Source organism: Arvicola amphibius, chromosome 6 (genome assembly GCF_903992535.2).
Source record: "Arvicola amphibius chromosome 6, mArvAmp1.2, whole genome shotgun sequence".
In the NCBI taxonomy this organism is placed as follows: Eukaryota; Metazoa; Chordata; class Mammalia; order Rodentia; family Cricetidae; genus Arvicola; species Arvicola amphibius.
In genome coordinates, this window is record NC_052052.2 from 52,495,142 (window position 1) to 52,516,713 (window position 21,572).

At 38.1% G+C, this 21,572-nt stretch overlaps 1 protein-coding gene across 1 annotated transcript in view; it reads left to right on the forward strand.

Moving 5' to 3' along the window:
- Positions 1-21,572, forward strand: part of Caap1 (caspase activity and apoptosis inhibitor 1) — a 54,530-nt gene that overhangs the window by 946 nt on the left and 32,012 nt on the right. Inside the window, exons 2-4 of the mRNA XM_038335286.1 lie at positions 3,353-3,553; positions 4,330-4,414; positions 5,689-5,764. Coding sequence (XP_038191214.1) covers positions 3,353-3,553; positions 4,330-4,414; positions 5,689-5,764 — 362 coding nt within the window. The remainder of the gene's footprint in view (positions 1-3,352; positions 3,554-4,329; positions 4,415-5,688; positions 5,765-21,572) is intronic.

Here is a 21,572-nt window from a genome sequence, read left to right on the forward strand (position 1 = left end):
CCACATACCTTTATTGATTAATATCTAGGTTTTTAGTGTTCTTGGTTTTTACATAAAATACCAAACTGGACGTTGTTCATGGATCTTGTGCAAGACTTATATAGGCATAGAGCTCTTAGAGAAGTGAAATTGCAATGTCAAAAGTATAGAGTTTTAAAAAGCGATGAATTCCCTTGCTTTGCTTCCTGGCAACATATGATATACTGACGAATTGCTTCGTGCTCACGATTCTTTGCAGATCTTCACTAGTGTATGTTATCTTCCTAACACTCCACCCTCACTGTGTAGCCTTGACTAGCCTAGAACTTGCTGTCTGGACGCTCTGGACTCAATCTTATGATGCCCTTCCTCTTGCCTTTGTCCTTGGATCGCTGGCATTACAGGTGTGTGCCACACCTTCATCTGTCTTTTCTCTTTTAGAGAGCTGTCCTCAGACTAATGGACCAAGTGAATATTACTTTTTTTTTTTTAACACAGGATCTTATTGTCTAGTCCCTACTGATCTGGATTTTGTAGAACAGACTGGCCTCAAACTCACAAGCAGGCCTGTTTTTTTTTTCTTTTATTAGGTCTTTCACTGAGAAGTCTCACTTGTGTTTATATTAACCTTTTGTGTAGCATGTAAAGGAAATGCTACAACTTTGTTTAAGGTGTTCAGGAGCCTTTGATTTCTTTGTAGCCAGAGCTGATTTCTTTTGCCTTCTGAATTTTGTGTTTTGGAAGATCTTAAAATTTATAAAATTTTTTTATACTACTTAACAACTTTCATGTTTATTTTGTGTATGTGTGTGTGTGCCACAGCTACTGTGGAGTTGGAGGACAATTTGCGGGTGTTAGTTCTCTAGAATTCATGGATTCCAAGGACTGAGCTCAGGTTGTCAGGATGGCAGCAAGCACTCCTACATGCTGAGCCACCTTGCTGACTCTTCTCATAGTTTTTTAAAGATTTTTTAAAAAGTGTGTGTGTGTGTGTGTGTGTTGTGTATGCCTCCCATTTGAGTGTGTACCACATGCATGCAGGTGCCCAGAGAGGACAGAAGAGGGCCTAAGATCTATTGGAGCTATATATAGGTGATTTTAAGACCATTGTAGGTGCTGGAAACTGAGCTTCCGTCCTTTGGAAGAGCAGCAAGCTCTCTTAACTGCTGAGCCATCTCTCCAGCCTCATACATTTTAACATTACAATTTTAAATTGGGACTTGTGGGTGCAACTGTCTATATGATTTTCTTCTACCTGGTCACACTGTTGGCTCTTAATGGCCTTCTGTAATATTTCTGTTCACACTGAACTTTTTTCTTTTTTAGTGTTATTTTCTTTGCTAGTCATTTTGTATCATCAGAACCTAATACAGTGCTGGATAGTAGCAGAGACAATGGGCATTCTCTTCCCATTTTGTTTTTAAAGTTAGATTTGCCCCTTCCTCTCTTCTTCCTTGCCTTCTGTACCAGACCCAGGGCCTTGAGTCTGATAGACAACTGCTCTAGCACCGAGCTACACACCCAGCTCTAGTGGGAACAGTTCAAATGTACCAGTAAGTATATTTGTGATAGCTTGCGAAAGGTGACTTTGGTCAGGTTAGTGAAATTTCAGCTGGTTTCATGGGTCTGTTTTTATCATGTGGCTTCCTGACATGCTGTTTATGTGATTGTATCAGTTAGTGTAATTTTGTTGTTTAAGTACTGGTAAGATAGTTGATAGTAAGTGTATGTACTGTCTTAGAATAAGCCCTGTTTGGTGTGTTGGATTTATATGTAATATGAAGTATTTTTACTTTGGGATAGATATTTTTGTTTATTTTTTTAGACAGAGTCTCTCTATGTAGCACTGGCTGTCAAGATACTACTTAGACCAGGCTGGCCTCTAACTCACAAAGATACACTTGCCTCTGGAGTGCCGGGGTAATAAATCCTAATTAGACTAGCCTATAGTTTTATTTTTTGTTGTGGATTGAGCTGGGAAATTTTTATATATTGCATAGTAGTTTATAATACTTTTCTTATGTGCCTATTAGAACTTGACCATTGGCAGGACTTTACAGGCTTAATTGGTTTTGTTTGTTTTCAGTCAGGACCTCACTATATATCCCTCACCATCCTGGAACTCATTGTGTAGGCCAGACTGGTATTGAACTCACAGAGGTCTATCTGCCTTGCCTTCTCTAGAGCTACAGTTAAAGATGGCCATCATCTTGCCTACCCTAAGAAACATTCTTATAAAAGAAATTTTAAGAGCTAGTGAGATTGCTCAGTGGTACTGCACAAGCCTTTACATCTGAGTTCCATCCTTGAAACTACTGTGGAAGGAGCAAATCTATTCTAGAAGTTGTCCTTTGACCTCCATGTGTGAGTATAATGCTCACACATCATAAACTGATAGCAGACAAAATTTTAAATTGAAAAATAAAAATTATTATAGATCTTTTGTGCTTTCCCATATGAACTTCCATCTTCACTTGTTAATAATGTGATATGGTGTAGTGTAGGGGAAGGAGGGAGGAAAGGCAATCTTAGACAAAAGATACACAAAAGTCCTGCCTCTATGAGCTGAGGGAAGGAGGTTTGTAATTTGAGTAATCTAGAGAAGGTCCTTGTGCTGGGAACACAAAAATATGAGCACCAAGGGCCAGGTGGAACATAGTATCACAAGAACAGCATGGAATCACTTAATGGTTTTAAAATAGGATGAATAAGGACTCATTCTATAAAATTCATCCTGTAACTGACGTCTCATACTGAATGTGGGGAAGCCAGCTCCATGGCTGTTAGAATCTAGGAAAGATTATGGAAGATTTTTGGAAGTCGATTTGGAAATACTGAGTAGTTATGGATGGCAGGAAGTATAAATGTCAGAAATGTCTTAAATTATTGAAACTGTTTGAATCTTTTGAATATGATTAAATCATACAACAGTTTAAAAATGATAGCTTGTGGTTGGAATAAGGTTTGGTAATTGTGGTTTGTAACATTTGCTGCTGTTTTATTTCATTATATGAATTTAAGTAGAATGACAAAGTCTTTATAGCTTTTGGATAAAAGGTCCCTGAAGAAATCTCCTAATTCTTGAAGTCTAAAATTTTAGAAAATAGTCCCCATGGAGTATATTTTCATTTGTGTTTTCTGAAATATGTTTTTCTGTTATTACAACTTCTTGTGTTAACTGCAGTGTGGAGAGTAAAATTAAGGAGTGATGAACAACTAAGTTTTCTCTTCTGATTTTAGGCATATAATGTGTAAACAAAAGGAATTTAGTGTTTAGTGAAGGATAATTCAATGACAATAGATGGTGTCATGCATAACGCTTTAGAGTATTTTAAATAGTGTCATTTAATAATTCCTATTTCTTTACTTATAGGAAACCAAGCGTCTTTTGCCTACTCTGGAGAAAGAATTATTCTTGACAGAGCACAGTGATGTTGAAGAAGGTGGACTGGATCTGACTGTCTCATTAAAACCAGTTAGTTTCTATATGTCAGACAAAAGAGAAATGCTGCAGCAGTGCTTCTGTATAATAGGGGAGAAGAAGTTACAGAAGATGCTTCCTGATGTGCTCAAGGTACTCGGCTGCTCTGTGGGCTGCACACACGTGGAGACAGAACCTTCTGTGTCGCAGTCATTTCACTGAGGGTAGTGTGTGACTGGATGCTCTGATCTAAAACAAGCTACTTGGGAGAGAGAATTTGGAGAACCTTAAATGGCCTTTTATGTTCAAGCATTTCTTTTTTTTAAAGAAAAATGTTTAGGCAAGACATTTATTGACCCCATGGAAATGATGCTATTCTTTCTCAGTAATGTACTAATTGGAGTTATAATAGTATCTTTCCAGTGCTTAAAAATAGCATGCTGCTGTGTAACCGTTGCAACATAGTTTGTAGTAGCTTGTGTTTCATCAGGTTTATAGGTATTCTCACGTATGCTTTTCTGAAAACTTTAGGGAAATATGTGGTATTCCGATTTTGTGATTATAGGAAGCCCAAGCAAATTGTAAGGACAAATATCTCATCTAGTCACTCCCTGAAGATTTGCAATGCTGTAAGAATTACCTAAGATAGAGTAGTCTGCAATTAAGGGGATTTGGAAGACTGACTTGTCAGTTTTTCCTTCTGATCAATGTGACTTTATATATTCTTTCAAATCTCTGAAATATTCATGTAAACTGACAACTTTTCAGATTTCATCCCATAAAAAATTTTATATGAATATTCTTGAGGCTTTAATTTGTTTGATTATAAGATTTGCTAATTGGATTTTTTTCTTATAATTGCAGTTTTCCAGTTTATATTGGAGCTATAGTACATAAATGCAATTTTTTTTAAATGTCATTTTCTTTAGAACTGTTCAGTAGAAGAAATTAAAAAACTATGCCAGGAACAATTAGAGCTCCTGTCTGAAAAAAAAATCTTGAAGATTCTTGAGGGTAAGAATGAATATTTCTACATTCTGAAAACTTATTAATTGGTTCTCTGCATAAATATTGAGGTTTTCTTTCTCTTGCTTGAATGTGACTTTAATTTCATTATTGAGGAATCACACAAGAATATCTTTACTTCTGTTTATTCTAAAAAATATAACTTATATATCAGAATATAATTTCTAAAAAACCCCAAATTTGGTATATAGTTTTCCCCAAACAATATGTAGATAAGGCCATGTTTGTTCTCTATAATAAAATGAAATTTTAAAAAAATGAGAAGTGCTGTAAAAAATCACCAAGAAGTTGCATTTTCTTTAGAATAATTAAGATATTTTTTGTTTTGTGGTCTTAATAACCTATAATGAAATGAACTATTGCATATTTCTCCTGTTTCAGTAAGACCCAAATGCAATATTAGAGTTGTTTGTAATTTTTTCAGTATTTTTGTCTCCCAAACTACGATCATTCTTTGATAACTTTTAGAATTTTGAAGTTTCAATTTATTTTTTTCTTTTTTTGGTTTGATTTAGACCTTTGAGAGGATTTTCTTATTTGCATCACAGAAGAAACAAGAAGCCGATATTTTCCATTTACAGAGACTGATTTTTTTTCTAACTTACTTTTTTTTAAATGTGAAGTAATAGGGTGGAGAGATTGATCAGTAGTTAAGATTGGAGTTTGGATTAGAATAACAACACCAGGTGGCTCACAACTGCCTACAACTCCCCTGTGACTCCATCCCCAGGGGATCTGATATCATCTGACTTTTGCATACATATGTACACACACACACACACACACACCCCATCACCACCGCCGCCACCACCACCACCAATAGCAAAAATGAATGTGTGATTCTGGAAATATGTGCATATATATGTATGTAGTTTCTAATTCTGTAATACATGTTTTTGTATGTTTGTGATAAAGGGAAGACAAATGAAAAAAATCAATTTTAAATATAACACTGGAGACTGGAAAAATTGTTTAGGGTTAAGCGTACTTGTTGCTCTTCTGTAGTATCTGAGTGGGGTTTCCTGCGGCCACAATGTAATTTATAACCATCTGTCATGCCACTCTGTCCTGTGTGGGCACTTGCACACATGTACCTAGTCACACAGACATATAAAAAATAGGTACAATCAATCTTAACAAATACAAGTAATAGAAAAATATTTTATAACTTCTTAAACTTGTATATCTTAAAGATAGCACTATTTTTGAATTATAAAACCATTTTATAAACATGTTTTCAGTAGCTCATTTTTTTTTATAAGGTGACAATGGTTTGGACTCTGATATGGAAGAGGAGGCAGATGATGGCTGTAAGGTGGCATCCGATTTAATCAGTCAGTAAGTTAAAACACAAACACTTTCATTTTCATTTTTAAATTTGTTATTTTTTGATGATCCCTGACTAAAAAAAAAATAATGTGTGTGTGCTTGTATGAGTGTATTGTCACATGTTGGTGGGGAGGCTAGAGGAGGGCATCAGATCTCCTGGAGCAGGAGGAAATTGGTTGTGAGCTGCCGGAAGTGGATGCTGGGAGCCCAACTTGGATCCTCTGGAAGAATAGGAAGTGCTCTTAGCTGCTGAACCATCTCTCCAGCCTCTCTTTGATGATTATGATTGTTTTTCTAAGGGTGTGTGTGTGGGGGTGTGTATGAGAACCTTTATATACATATATATGTGTATAAAAGTTTTTGAACTATTTATTTTTACATGTACATTTATTTATATGTGTACACTGTAAATATATATATATATATATATATATATAATTGGAATATTGTGATGATAAAAAGTACTTGAGATTTTGAGAACCACTGTCAGCGGGCAAAGCATGAGTAAGTGCATGAAAAAGTACTACATGTTTAAGCTGAAGTCTAGAGTTTTCCATGTTTAATAGCATATTATTGAGTAAGTATAACTCAGAGGGACAGTTTCACATTAAAAGTGTAGAGAGGGGCTGAGGAATTGGCTCAGCAGTTAAAAGCACTAGTTGCTCTTCTAGAGGACCCCAGTTCAATTCCCAGCACCCCCATTGTTCCTCATAACCATCCTTAATTTCAACTCCATGGAACCTGATGCCCACTCCTTACCTCCTTGGGCACCAGGCGTTATGTGGTGTGCTTACATGTAGGCAAAGCACTCAAAAATAAATCTAAGAAAAATAAATTTTGTTTTGTTTTGCTTTTTCAAGACAGGGTTTCTCTGTATAGCTCTGGCTGTCCTGGAATTCACTTTGTAGACCCAGGGTGGCCTTGAACTCACAGAGATCTGCCTGCCTCTGCCTCCTGAGTGCTGGGATTAAAGGCGTGCACTACCGCCACCTGGCAGATGTTTGCATTTTAAATAAGTCATTTTAGTAGCTTTTCTTTACAAACAGTGCTAACCCTTATATAATACAGAAGTGTACATTATTCAGTTTATTTAGTTTAAATATTTACCAGACCTGCTCCTTTTTAGTACCTTTAAGTTTCTTCTCCACTTCCCCTTCTTTCCCTCCTCCTCTCTCCCCTTCTGTCCTTTCCTCATTTTTCTTATAATTTTAATTCCAGGAATTGAACCCGAACCTCACACATGCTAGGGATCATTGTCCCACCAAGGTATATCCCTAGCCCTCAATTTCTTAAATTAATTATTTTTTTCTTGATGTTACTTTTGGAAACTTGAATTGAGTTTTTGCTTGATTGCTTTTATTTTCCCGTTATTCATTTCCCTCCATTTTTTAAGTATTTAATGCTTTACTGTCTCACACCTAAGCAATATTGCTACTTTTTTTTTCTTTTTAGTGTGGAAGCCATTTAGTGGTTGCTCAATTAGAATAGAAATTCGGTTCTTTTAAAATTACAACATGGGGATGAAAAGTCTTCTAGAAGACTTGGTGTCTTAATTAGGGATTTTATTGCTGTGAATAGAAAGCATGACCACAACAGCTCTTATGAAGGAAATCATGTAATTGGTGGCTCCATTATGGTTTCAGAGGTTTAGCCCATTATCGTGAGAGTACGGCAGCATTCAGGCAAATGTGGTGCTGGGTAGTAGCTGAGAGTTCTGTATCTTTCATGCAATAGGAAGTTGACTGGAACAGTGGGTGGTATCCTGAGCATAGGAAACCTCAAAGCCTGCCACCACAGTGACACACTTCCTCCAACAAGGCCACACCCACTCCAGTAAAGCCTCACCTACTAATAGTACCACTCCCTGTGAGACTGTGAGGGCCAATTACATTCACACCACGGTACCACTTGGGTTTGAATCCCAGCTTCAAGGGGTTCAACATCTTCCTCTAGCCTGCATAGTACTAGTCTTACATATAGTGGCCAGAGACACAGGCAGGGAAAACACCCATATACATTAAAAACAAAACAAAACAAAACAACCAAGAAAGTTAGAACAAGGACTAGCTATGGATTTTAGCTCAGTGGTCGAGTTCTTGCTAGACCCTGGGGTTTAGCCCCTAGAACCACAACAACAAAATTCAGTATCTAACTTTTGGATTATGATGATGAAGAAAGTTTTACATAGATACAAAGGCAGTGTCCTCAAGAACCCACTGTATGATCAGACAGGTCACGTGAACTTTTGTCATGTTCTGTCAGGTAGACAAAGCAGTTGCAAACAGAGGCTGAACATCTCTAGCCCAGAGCTCTTAAATCCAGGCTCTAGAACTTCATGATTTGTATGTTGACACTCAAAAATGGTTTAATTTCTGGTTTGAGATGTTTATTTAGTTTAGGGATCTTCATCAGGCAAATTGGTATACAGCTGTTACTAAATATAGACCCTGTGAGTCTGGAATTCTACTGATTCAGCAGTAGATAAGGGACATGTCACCTGTACTTCACACATTGTCATTGCTGTTAGTAGTGGTGCTGGTACGTGCCAGATGATTGAGTTCTTTGAAATTACTGGTTAATACTAGCTTTTACTTTTATTATTTGTTTCTTGAATGGCTTTTTTCTAGATTTATTTTCATTTGTGTGTGCATTTGTGCTTGTGTATGTATCTGTCTGCTGTGTGTGTGTGTCATATGTGTATGGGTATCTGTGGAGGTCAGGAGAGGGTGTCAAGTGCCCTAGAACTAGAGTTACAGGCTGCCTGATGTGGTTGCTGGATCCAAATCCAAGTCCTCTGGAAGAACAGTATGCACTTTTAACCACTCAGTCATCTATCTCTCTAGGATGCAAGAGCTCCAGGACTCAGTAGTTCTGACCCCATGCCTCAGCCTCTTTCTTAAGTAGCTGAGATGCCAGATTTGATTACTAAGAATGACGTAGGGCCAGTGAAATGAATCACTGGGCACGGCACTGCTATCAAGTCTGATAGCCTGAGTCCAATATTGGGGACTCGTATGTTGAAAGAGACTACTCACCCCCCAGAATTGTCTTTTAACCTCTTAGTTGCGAATGAGGACACATCTTGGAGTGTGAAGTGAAGGTGCTGGGAGAGGGAGGGGGTTTGGAGAGAACCAGCTTTAGCTCCTGCTGCTGACTTCTTTCCTCCCACTTCTTGGAGCAGAATAACCTACATCAGCAAACCTGTAGACCTAAGACAGGAAACTAAGGTTTTCAGACAGAATGAAGGCAGGGCATTTCATTTGCTGCTGCTGAGCAAAATTGGAGGCACAGAATAAAGACAGGTTTTCCTTTTCTCAAAGCTTGCAAAGGCAGCTTAAGAGGCCTTTGCTGATAGTATCCTTTTGGATTTTTCTTTGTACTTCAAGGGTCAATTGAGCTCTGTTCATCTGAGGGGAAGTGAACTACTAGGTAGATTCATGTAAACCTTTTTCCAGGCTTCAGCAGAAGAGTCAGCTTGGCATATTTGGTGCTTTAACTTCCCAAGTCCTATGACCTTCTGTTTTTCACTTTAGTGAATGCTCATTGTATGACCAGGCTGCGTGCAGAGAAAAAGACTGAAAGGAACTCAGTAACTTCTATTGAGCACCAAGTTAATAGAATACAGGAAATAAAGCTTTAACAAGATAATAGGACTGCTCGAGAAATACAGTTAGAGTACAGATGTAATTTTGGGAAGTAACGCTATTCTGTGTCTCGTAACTCAGTCGGATGAGTGATAAAAAGATTGGTCATGACTGGGAACTGAATCATTGTCCTAAACAGGCAGGATGGGCGGATAAATGCAGAATGCTACAGAAAAATGTAAAAATATGTTAACTCACAGTTTTAGGAGACCTATCATGGATCTATTGGGAAAAACAAAAAACTACATGTTTGGAGTTAAAAGTTTGCCTTAAGACCCTAGAGGGAGGAATAATGAGAGAAGATCTTGTGGGCTAAATTCGTTTGTTGAGGCCTTACTCAACAGTGATTCAGACTTAACCTCATTTAGTGATAAAAAGAGGTCCTAAAAGGACAGTGAGGTTTTTAGAATGGGTGCTGATCTAATCTGTGTTCTGATATTAAGAAGCAAGTCAATACACTGAAGACACTAGAGTAAATTGCGGGGGGGTAGAATTGAGTAGGGGAACTTCTAATTGGTGCTGCTTTCTTCCAGGGCATGGTTAGGCTGAGGGTGCCCACAGAAGTTGAGCCAAGCAGCTCTTACTGCTACCAGACTAAACAGCAGAGGAAGAGTCAACTTTACCCTTGACTCTGAGTCTTCCTGTTGTACCTCATCTTTACCAAATCTAGCAAGCGGCAAGCTGAGAATGACATCTGTTCCTAGCACCACACTGCCCAGTGTAAAGGGAACATTTGGACATGAGAGAAAAAAGCTTATGATTAGTCTAAGAACTTTCTTCACATTGCTAAGAAAAGTAACAAACTAAAAGGTCATTGAGAAAATGAGACAGCAAAGGCAAAAGGTCAAAAGTAAAGAGATAGAAAGCACCCAGAACTTTAGCCTTTCGTGAACTCTGTCTTTGTAAAGGCCATACTGTAGAGAAGATCTGAAGGAAGTAAGAGAAGAACAGTTAAGATCAGAGAGCAGGGGTACGCCCCATAGGTATATGAGCTTAAAACAAATTATAATTCACATGTGGCATTGTATATACTACCGTGAAACTATTAAATATATGCTTTTCTTGCAAAATGCAAGTAGCTCCCCACAGAATTGAAAACATGGAGATTGATGTAGGAGAAATTGGAAAGTGAAGAAGTTTTGTTGAAGAAGCACCAAAACAAGACGGATGCATTCACACCTGCACTGCTCCTTAGATGAGTCGACATATTTAGTGTGTTTACAGCAAATGAAATGCTTAATAACTGCCAACTCTTACTACACATAGACAGATATCTGTACATATAGTATCTTGAAAAAGATGAAAAGATTTTCAGTTTACCTTATGATTTCTGCATATTCTTAATATCCAAAATCTTATAAGTAGTGCGAGGGAAGCATCCTTTAAATTTTAAGCCATTTTAGCTTGTGAGTATAGGTTTACAGGTGTAAGCAAATAGAAATACTAACAGGTAGAATCCAGCAGTGTCAAGTGAGTAATTACACTGCTCATCATGTAGAATTTACTCCAGGAATTTTACTAAACAATCTAATTAGAAAATCTGTTAGCTTAATTTATACTACTAATTGAAAGAGAAATTACATTACCATATAAGTATATATAGAAAATGTAATGTTTTTGGTAATGTCCAAGCATCATTTTACTTGTATGTAAGGTGTAATCACAGTGTTTTGATCCACTATGAAATGAATACTAGGCAAGCAAATAAGCCTATCTATCACCCTGCATGGTTGGTTTTTGTGTTTTGTAACAACATCTAAAATCTAGCTCAGTAAACTTCCTGTGTATATTGCTTTAGCTGTAGTCCTCATATCTTGCATTAGCTCTCTAGACTAGGTCGTTCTGTATGACTACAGCTTTGTGCACTTTGACCTATACCCCGTTTTCTCCTTACCCTGGTAAACACTGTTTTATTCTGCTTAAATATAGTTTTTAAAGATAGTTTTTAAACTAAGCTTTTAAAGATTTGTTGTTTTTTTTTAATGAGTGTTTTGCCTACATGTATGCCTGCCCCATGTGCATGCAACACCTGAAGCAGCCAGAAGATGGTGTCAGAATTCCTGAAGCTGCCAGTTCTAGACAGTGGGTTCCGAGGTTCTTGGAACAGAACCCTAAGTCCTCTTGAAGAGCAGCAAGTGTGCTTAACTGCCGAGCCATCTTTCCAGCCTTATATTGGAATCTTTTGAGATTGCATATATGATTGATGGTGTTTCTTGCTTTTCTTGCTTGTTTTGGGGGACTTTTTTGTTTTCTTTCCCTCTTTTTTTTTTTTTTTTTTTTTTTTTGGTTTTTTCGAGACAGGGTTTCTCTGTGGCTTTGGAGCCTGTCCTGGAACTAGCTCTTGTAGACCAGGCTGGTCTCGAACTCACAGAGATCCGCCTGCCTCTGCCTCCCGAGTGCTGGGATTAAAGGCGTGTGCCACCACCGCCCGGCTCCTCTTTTATTTTTTGAGATAGGATCTCACTATGTATCCCTGGATGTCCTAGAACTCATATAGACCAGACTGGCCTCAAACTTGCAGAATTCTCACCATATAGAACTCACAGCCTGCCTCTGCCTCCTGAGTTCTGGGATTAAAGGTGTGTGCCACTAAGCCTTTTTTTTTTTTTTTTTTTTAAATGTCTAGCTTATTTCACTTACTGTTTTGGCTTCCAGGCTCATCCATGTGGTTACAAATGGTAGGATCTCATTTTAAAAAGCTGAATACATAAATACATACATGCATATGTATAAGGAATGTGTGTATGTATGTGTGTAATACAATATATTATTATATGCTACTATTTCTTTATTCATTTTTTATCATAGGACTCAGAGGTTGTTACTATATCTTGACCCTGGTGCATAAGGCTGCAATGTAAACCAAATGTGATTATATCTATGAGGTGTTGATTTCATTGTCTTTGGGTATATATAGAGTTACTTTTAAAAAAAATTGAGAGCTTTTCATACTATTCTCTAGTAGTTGTACAATTTACATTTCTACCAATTGCTTGCAAGGTTTTCTCTTTCCTCCACATCTTCACTAATACCTATTCTTATTACTTTTAAATATATATTTAAAATGTCATTACTTATTTTGTGTATGTATGTGTGTATTGTGTGTGTATGCGCACGTGGGTGTGTATTTTCTCTCCTTCTAATTGTGGGTTGTAGGAATTGCAGTCAGATAGTCAAGCCTGAAATGTGGGATTCTTAAATAAAACTAAAACCTCAGAAACAATAAAGAAACATTTGTGTGAGAATATTAGAAAAGATTGAGTAGGACTAGGGAGTTGATTCAGTAGAAAAAAAACTATCTGCGTAAGCTGACCAATGTGAACGTGATTCTTAGAACCCAATAAAGGTGGGTGGAAATTTTATATAATACCTTATTAATGATGTTTCCCAATATCAATTAAAAGTAGGCATTGTTGTGGATTATTTTGCTCAACTATTGACTATTGTGATTACTCTGATCATGGTCAAGGTAGGCTAGGATAAGCTGTCATGTTCATTTGGTTAGGTATATTAAATATAATTTAAGTTAGTAATGCTGTTATTTTGCCTTTTGTTTTTTGAGACTGTCTCAGGTAGCCTCATCTGGCTTCTTACTCTAGCTGAGGTTGGTCCTGCATTCCTGACACTTCTACCTTGTAAGTGCTGGCATTATATGTATGCACCATCATATCATCCCAGTATTTTCAGTTTATAATGGGATTATGAGCATCAGTACTTATTAGCCAAAGGTGGACTCCAGAGTAGGTGTGGAGGTGAAAATTGATGTGCTTTGAAGATGGAAGAAGTAGCCATAAATTAAGAAAAATAAATGGCCTTCTAGGGGGTGAAGAATATACAGAAACGAGCTTTCTCTTGTAGCCTCTTGAAGGCATGCAGCGATGTTTCCACCTTGGCTCTAGTTCCCTGAGGTTCTGTTTGGATTGCTGACCTGCAGAACTGTTTGGGCGTAGATTTATCTTGTTTTAATCCACTAAATACTTTGCTACAGGAGCAACAAGAAAATAATGCAACGTACTTGCTAAAACCTGGGCAGTAAGCCAAAAGTTTTATATAATTTTTTTCTGAAATGGTTTCTAAGCAGCAACATATCAAAATATGGATTTTCTTTTTTTTTTTTTAAAAAAAATATCAGGTTAAGTTTTCTGGGAAGACAAACATTGTTTGGAGTTATGTGTATGACATGTATATTTCAGTCAGCTGTGTAGTACCTTGTTTGCCTAAATGTTTAATGTAGTAAGGTATCTATAAATGAAGTTCCGATTATAGGAAAAATGCATAAAACCAGAGACTAGTTTAGGAAATGTATCAATTTCTTAGCTTCCTAGTGACTAACGAAAAGAGGAAATTAAAGTATCTTTGTTCAGTTTATGATACTACTTTTTAATTAGTTAAATTATTTAAATATTTATTGATTTGATTTGATTTGTTTTTCCTGTGTGTATATATGTACCGTGTACGTGTATGCAGTGCTCTTGGAGGTGGGAAGCGGGCATTAGGTCTCCTGGACTTGGAGCTACGGATGACTGTGAGCTATTGTTTGGTGCTTAGCTGGTCTGGGTCTTCTGCAAGAGAACTGAGCGCTCTCAACTGCTGAGCAATTTTTCAACCCCTGTTTTCAATGAATGTACAATGCCTGAGATATTGTAGTTCTAAAATGTATCTTGGTATTTTTACACTGTGAGTGAGTGTGTGAATGTGTATGTGAGTCTGTTTGTGTGTTTGAGTCAAAAGTGTTATTATGTAGCCTAACCTGACCTTGAATTGAGTCAGCTTTCTAAGTGCAGGGATCATAAGTATGTGCTATCTTGTCTGGTCAATTTCACTTCACACTTGTTTTGTATTATTATTGGCATCATTGTTATTATTTCTTACTGTCTCTGTGTGTGATGTGTGAGTGGCATGTGCATGTTCTGTAGCACGTGCGTGAAAGCCCAGAGAACTTTGTGGAGTAGGTTGTCTGTTTGCCTTTATGTGGCTTTTGGGGCTTGAACTTAGGCCATCAGGCCTACATGGCAAGTGCTTCACCTGCTGAGCCATTGCTTTATTTGTTTGTTTTTGAGAATGTGTTTGAGACAGATGAGTCTTAGGTTCCCCAAGCTGTTTATCTGGTCCCCCTTTCTCTACCTCCCAAATCCTGAGATTGTAGGTATGTTCCTCAGTACCAGACTTTTATATCCCTGTTTTAGCAAACAAATGGTTTTCAAATGTCTGAATTAAGCATCAATATTATTAAGATTAAATGTATCTTAAAGGACTGTGGAAAATTTCTTGCTAGATCTGCACAAGACCCGTGGTTCATTCCCCAGAATTGTGGGGAGAAAAGAAAATGACAACTAAAAGCCTAACATGAGAAACAGTTGTGTTTTCTTCAAATGAACAACACAGGCTTTTTTCTTTTTATTGCAGCTTTAATCAGAAAGGACATAATGTTAACAGAATTGAGAGACACAAACATCTTCAGCAGGAATCAATGGATCTATGTGTGATGTTTAATATGATCTATTAGTTTTCTTATAACATGCTAAAGAGATATGGAAGTACACATAAATGTTTATGCACAAAATGTAAGAGTTCCAAAATTATCTTTATAGTTTATGTTAGGTCATTGTGTATACAACTTTAAACACAAATTGTGTTTCTTCTCTAAGGTCAGTTGTTGAAATGCTTTTCTCTTCCCAGACTATATTCTCCTGCTGAAAGCTTATTTGATATTTGTCACTTACATTATTTTTTTTAAGGCTTTACTTTTCATTATGTATATGTGTGTTTGTGAGTTTGTACAAGTGCAGGTTCCTGCAGAGGCCAGAAGCACTGGGTTCCCTGGAGTTGAAGCTGCTGGCAGTTGTGAGCCACCCAGTGGGGGCTGGTAATAGAATCCCAGTCCTGGAAGAGCAGCAAGTGCTCTTAATCTTCTGGCCCTCTCTCCAGACTTGCCTGTTTCAAAGTGGGTTTATTTTACTTCTAAAATAACAACAAAAAAGGTATTTATGAAAAAGTTTAACACTTGGTTATTTTGAAATTCATAAAAATTTAAAGTTGATGTCCTGGTTAGGTCTTTTTCCTTCCTCCCTCCCTCCCTCCCTCCCTCCCTTTCTTTGTCAGCTTGACGGAAACTCAAGTTATCTGGGAAGAGCAACTTCAGTTGAGAAAAATATCCTCATTAGACTGCCTTATAGGCATGTCTGAGGGGCATCTTCTTGAATGGTTATTGATGTAGGAGGCCGATGCTCACAGAGGCTTGTGGGACCTGGACAGGTGGTCCTGGGTTCTATAAGAGGGGAGGCAAGCCAGTGACCAGTACCTGACTTTCCTTCATGATGGACTGTGTGCAGCTAACTGTGAGCTGAAATAAACCCTCCCTCTTCACTTGTTTTGGTGTTTTGTCAGAGCAATCGAAACTGTAGCAAGTGCTTTTAATCCTGGCCGAGGAGGCTGAAGTGGGAAGTAGTAAATTCACGGACAGCTTAGGCAACATGCAAGACCCTGTCTCCAAAAATAGATAAATAAATAAAATAAAAAATAAAAAAGGAGAAAAAAAAAAAAGAAGAATGAGATTTAAGAATTTTGAATATCTAATACCCACAGTTTCTAAATCCCTGTAAGGAAGCAAACAAGCTAAGATACACTGTATTGCAGATAGCCTAAAAACTTTACCATCTCAACTGTCCTAATTAGGAATTGTCAAAACTTATAAAATGCACAGATTAAGATAAATTGCTTAGCAAAAATAACACATAACATAATGCAGAGCCTGGGAACTAACATGGTCTCTCCACCTAGCAATTGGCTGGAAGAGGAGCTTTTTCACAGTTAAAGTTGCACCGAAGAGGAGATTAGCTGCTCTAAAGAATGTGTTTGTAATGAAATTCAAGTCTTGAATAGCATAGTAAAATAATCGGCAAGGGGATTTTTATATGTAAAGGAAAAAATACAAACACTTTAGGGAAATCATCGCAATGTTTCAGAATTGTTATTGCTAAATACCTTTTTATGAATTTTAAATGAATGTGTTTTTATTGCAGAATATGTCAGTGGAAATGAATTTGTATTTCCCTATAGGTAATGAGCTATATGGAAATAGTATTGTAGTTTTAGATGATAGGAAATTCTGAAATTCTCAAAATAAGATGTAATGAGCAATGAGGAAATAGTATCATAGTTTTAGAAGGTAGGAAATTCTGAAATTCTCAAAATAAGTTTTACTGCAGATTATGTATGAGACTCTGGGATTGTTCCAGCCATTCCTAACTTTTTTCCACAGAGGGTGTGCTTTGAATTAGCTATCAAATTCCACTTTCTAAAATTTATTTATTTATTTTTATTTTATGTGCATTGGTATTTTGCTTGCATATATGACTTGTGAGGTTGTTAGATCCCCTGGAACTGGAGTTACAGACAGTTGTGAGCTGCCTTGTGGGTGCTGGGAATTGAATCCGGGTCCTCTGAAAGAGCAACCAGTGCTCTTAACTGCTGAGCCATCTCTCCTGCCTTCAAATTCAACTTTTACTGTTAACTTTTTAATATACAGAATATGCCTAAATTTTGGAAAAAAAGTATAAATACAAAGAGACTTGGTCTTTTCAAGAATTACTTCATTTTCCATTGAGTGGCTCAGAGGTAAAGGCCTCTGTTGTCGCTTGAATTCAGTCCCTGGGACCCACAAGGTAGAGAGAGCTGAGTCCTGTAAGGTGAGTTCTGATCTCCGCATGAGCATTGTGGTAGAAGCATTAGTCCTCCCATACAGTAAAAATGACCTGAAAGGCCCCGAAGATGGTTTAGAAGGTAAAGGCCTCTGCTGCCAAGCCTGGCAGCCTGAGTTTGATCCCAGAGCCCACATGGTGGAAGTAAAACAACTGACCCCACAAGTTTCTGACCTGCCTGCACATGCCCGCCATTACATACATTGTACATATGCACACGGTGAGAGAGAGTAAGATATCGTAAAAGGCAAATTAAAAATTTGCTTATTGTCTTTTAATTCCAGCAATGAGACATTTCTTCAACACAGTATCACAGCAAATTAAACAGGACATGGTGCATTAGTTCCTTTTCTTGTTGACAAGACAGTGATGGCCAATCAGAGCAGCTTGAAAGGCATGTTATTTTGGCTCACATTTAAGAAGCTACAGTTCATTATGATGGGAAGGCATGGCAGCAGTAGTGTGAGGCAGCTGGTCACACTGCATCCACAGTCAAGCAGAGAGACGGGCTAGTGTCCTGTGCTTTTCTCTTTATTTAGTCAGGGAACCCAGCACATGGGATGGTGCTGTTTACCTTTAGCATGGGACTTCCTTCCCCACTTAAACTTTTCTGGAAATACCTTCATCTATACAACCCAGAAGTGAGTTTCCATCTTGATTCTAATTTAGTCAAGTTGACAGTGTAGATGAACTATCTACATGGAGATCCATCCTCCCTGCCTCCCTCCCTCCCTGCCTCCCTGCCTCCCTCCCTCCCTGCCTCCCTGCCTCCCTCCTTCCTTCCCTCCCTCTCTCCTTTCTTTCCTTCTTATTCTCATTCTCTTCTCTTTTTAGTTTGAGACAGGGTCTCACTGTAGCCCTGGCTAGCCCAGAATTCCCAGAGGTCCCAGAGATCTACCTGCCTCTGCCTCCTTGAGAGCTGGGTTTAAGGTGCCACCACACCCAGCTCGCTCTCTCTCTCTCTCTCTCTCTCTCTCTCTCTCTCTCTCTCTCTCTCTCTCTCTCTCTCTCTCTCCCATTTTTGGAGATCCTTAAACTTTAGTGTGGTTAGAAGTATCAGTTGACTTTATTTAGTTACTACTTTGGAGATACTGGTTATTAGTTATACTGCATTAGTTTAATGTAATAACTAGGGTTCTTTGTCTATAAACTATTCCACCTTCAAAACAGTTTTCCAAATATTTGCTACTTGAAAAGCTAGAATGGTGAGGTTTGATGACCGCTTTGCAGGGTTTAGTTTAGGAATTATTGGGATCTTTTGTCTTAAGAGCAGCAACTAGAATTGGTTTGTGCCTACTTGTCAGTTGTTAAACCCTAGCAGTGGTATGTTGTGGAACTCTGTTGTTGTTGTTGGTTGGTTTAATAAGCTCTTATACATTCAGATATTAGTCTGTTTACTTGCAAAGCTCAGTTGGCAGCCAGCCGTTAGTGGCTCTGTTAGTTTTCCGGTTGAGCGATCATAATACAGCTGCTTACTACCTTTTGTTTCTTCATAAGAATGGTGATCTCTGTTTAGTGGTTCAGCTCAGCTGTCAGTAGAGTGCTAAGAGTTTATTCCGTAAATTTCCCTTGACTATGTTTGTATAATGAATGCTGTTTAACCAAATACCAATTGCTCTCAATAGCTTTTTAACAAAATTTGAACTTGTTAGAAATGAAGTCTTTCATAACCCACTTTTATTAAACTTAAATACAATAAAGTATTTGAGTATTGTGAATACCCTTGAGCTTGATTAATAGGCAGCACAAATTTACATTACAACCAAGTATTTCTGCCAATGGATTTTTAAAGGGGGGCTAAGATAGACCTGAGATCTGGGCTTGTTGGGAATGATATATTTAGAATATTGACCTGTGGTTCAGTCAGCTACTTTCACCACTCTGGAATGTATGACATTGTTATGTTTAATTGTATTAAGTATGGAATAATTTTAGCATGTAAAAAAGACAATAGTATGATGAGTTCTTCCAAACTTACCATCCACTTTCCTCCTCTCTGGTATTTTAAACCTCCAAACTTTTTCCAGTCTGATTCCTTTGAAGCAAATTGTGACCCACTTGTTTAAAAATGGGAAGCAGATAGAAACTTTTCCATACTCTCTTAAGAATATTCCTTAACATATGTTCTAGTTAATGTTTATGTCAGCTTCACACAGACTAGAGTCCCTTGGGAAAACAGATCCTCAGTTGGGAAATGTCCCCATCTGATTGGCTTGTAGGTAAGCCTGTGAGGCACTTTCTTGATTGTGATTCATTTGGGAGGTCCTAGCCCATTATGGGTGGTGCCACCCTGAGCAGGTGGTCCTTGTATATACAAGAAAGCAGGCTGAACAAGCCGTGGTGTGCAAGTCAGTAAGCAGTGCTCCTCTGTGACTTCTACTCCTGTTCTTGCTTCCAGGTTCCTACCCTGCGTTCCTACCCTAACTTCCCTCAGTGACGGGTTATGACCCGAGAGCTGTGAGATGAAAATAACCCTTTTCCTCTCCAGGTCGCCTGTGCTAATGGTCTTTTATCACAGCAACAGATTCCCTACCTAAGATCATGGGCTGAGCTTTTCAGAGGCCATAGGTGGAGTCCTCATTTAATGGTCTGTATGGTCTGCTTACTGATGACATATGGAGAACTTTGAAAGACTTGAAGATTATTTGTTGTTTTGCTAACTATCTTAAATTTTTTTCCTGTTCTTGGAATCACTGAAATCTAATTGTTGTGCTAGGTTACCATTTTTCTTTTGTCAGTGAATTGCCTCATCTTGTTCATATACTGGGTTAGATGACTAGTAAGTATTTTACCTTTTGCCTAATCTTTCCCTATCATCTTTTAAAAATATTTTTTGAAATTAAAATACAATTACAGTGTTCTTTCCTTTCCTTCCTCCAACCCTTCCCATGCTCTGCCTCCATCTTTCTCTCAATTCATGGCCTCTGCTTTTTTAATTGTTGTTACACACACACACACACACACACACACACACACACACACACACGTTCTTTTTTTTAAATATTTATTTATTTACTTATTTATTATGTATACAATATTCTGTCTTGTGTGTCTGCCTGCAGGCCAGAAGAGGGCATCAGATCTCATTTCAGATGGTTGTGAGCTACCATGTGGTTGCTGGGAATTGAACTCAGGACCTTTGGAAGAGCAGGCAATGCTCTTAACCGCTGAGCCATCTCTCCAGCCCACACACGTTCTTAAATGTAATAAATTGGTGTGTTTTTCCCTGGGGATGGCTGTTTTTCCTGCTCCCATCATTCCTTTGTTGCCTGTGGTTCTCTGTCTAGGGTTGAGGGCTCCTGAGCTCTTCCCCACTCCCGTGTTAGCATTCTTCTTGGTGTTTATATTTAGGTCTTGTTTAGGCAGCTATGCTGATGAGATTTCTGGACTCAATCTCAGGGAACTTCCTGTTCTTCTGGGTCTTAGAATCTTCCTACTCCTTCCACTCTAGTCTAGTCTCGGAGCCATAGGTGGAGGAGCTGGGCTGTAGATTGATTAGCTGGGCTGGACACCACACAGTCACTTTTTCACTTCCTTTTCATCAGGTGTGGTTTTCTGTAATGGTTTCTGCGTGTTGCAAGGAGAAGTTCTCTTGATGAGGGGTTGAGTACTATACGTAACCTGTGGGGATGAGGATATTTAGACTGTAGTTAGGGATTAGTAAAGTGATAGTTGTAGGTACTTTTTCAAGACCCATGACTTTGCTAGTCCCAGGTAGATGGCTAGGTTTCCAGTACCAGGCATGATTTCCCTCTTATTGAACAGGGTATTAAATCCAGTTACAGAGGCAAAGTATATGTGTCATTATTGCCCCCTTAGGGAGTTAGTGCTGTGCTGTTCACTGTTTTAATCTGTAGGCATTACAGCCAGGTAAGTCTGTTGGTTGCTTCCCTCCCTCAGAAGCTTACATGATACCTTCTGGTACTATGAGAACTAATCCTCAGGAGGGGGTTTCCAGGTCTAACCAACTCAGATCTTCTGTCCTGTGTCTGAAGTGAAAGGTATATTAAGCAAAAGAGGTTTACTTACCTTTAACCTCAGGGAGGCAACCACAGGCAGCCGCAATAAGACTATGTTTGGGGATTTTCTTAGATAACCCTGAACAAGAACTCAAAAGTAGGGTTCTCCTACCTGGTTATTTATCATCATCATCATCATCATCATCATCATCATCATCATTATCATCATCATCATTAGTGTGTGAGTCTTGGAGGGAAGCATTGTCAACACAAATGGGGAAATGTTATTTAAACTATATGTACATAGGTGTACTCAGGCTTGGAGGTATTATATGTAATTTAAGTAGATAGATAATAGAATTCCTTATAACTTTTTCAGATATCCTTTCTGCTATTTCATTTTCTCTTTTCCTTTTTCTGTATTAATCTCCCTCTGCCTCCCTAATTATAGCCCTTGTTTTTCCCATTTCTCCCTTAAAATCACTTGTATCCTACTATTCCCCTCTGCTGTTCC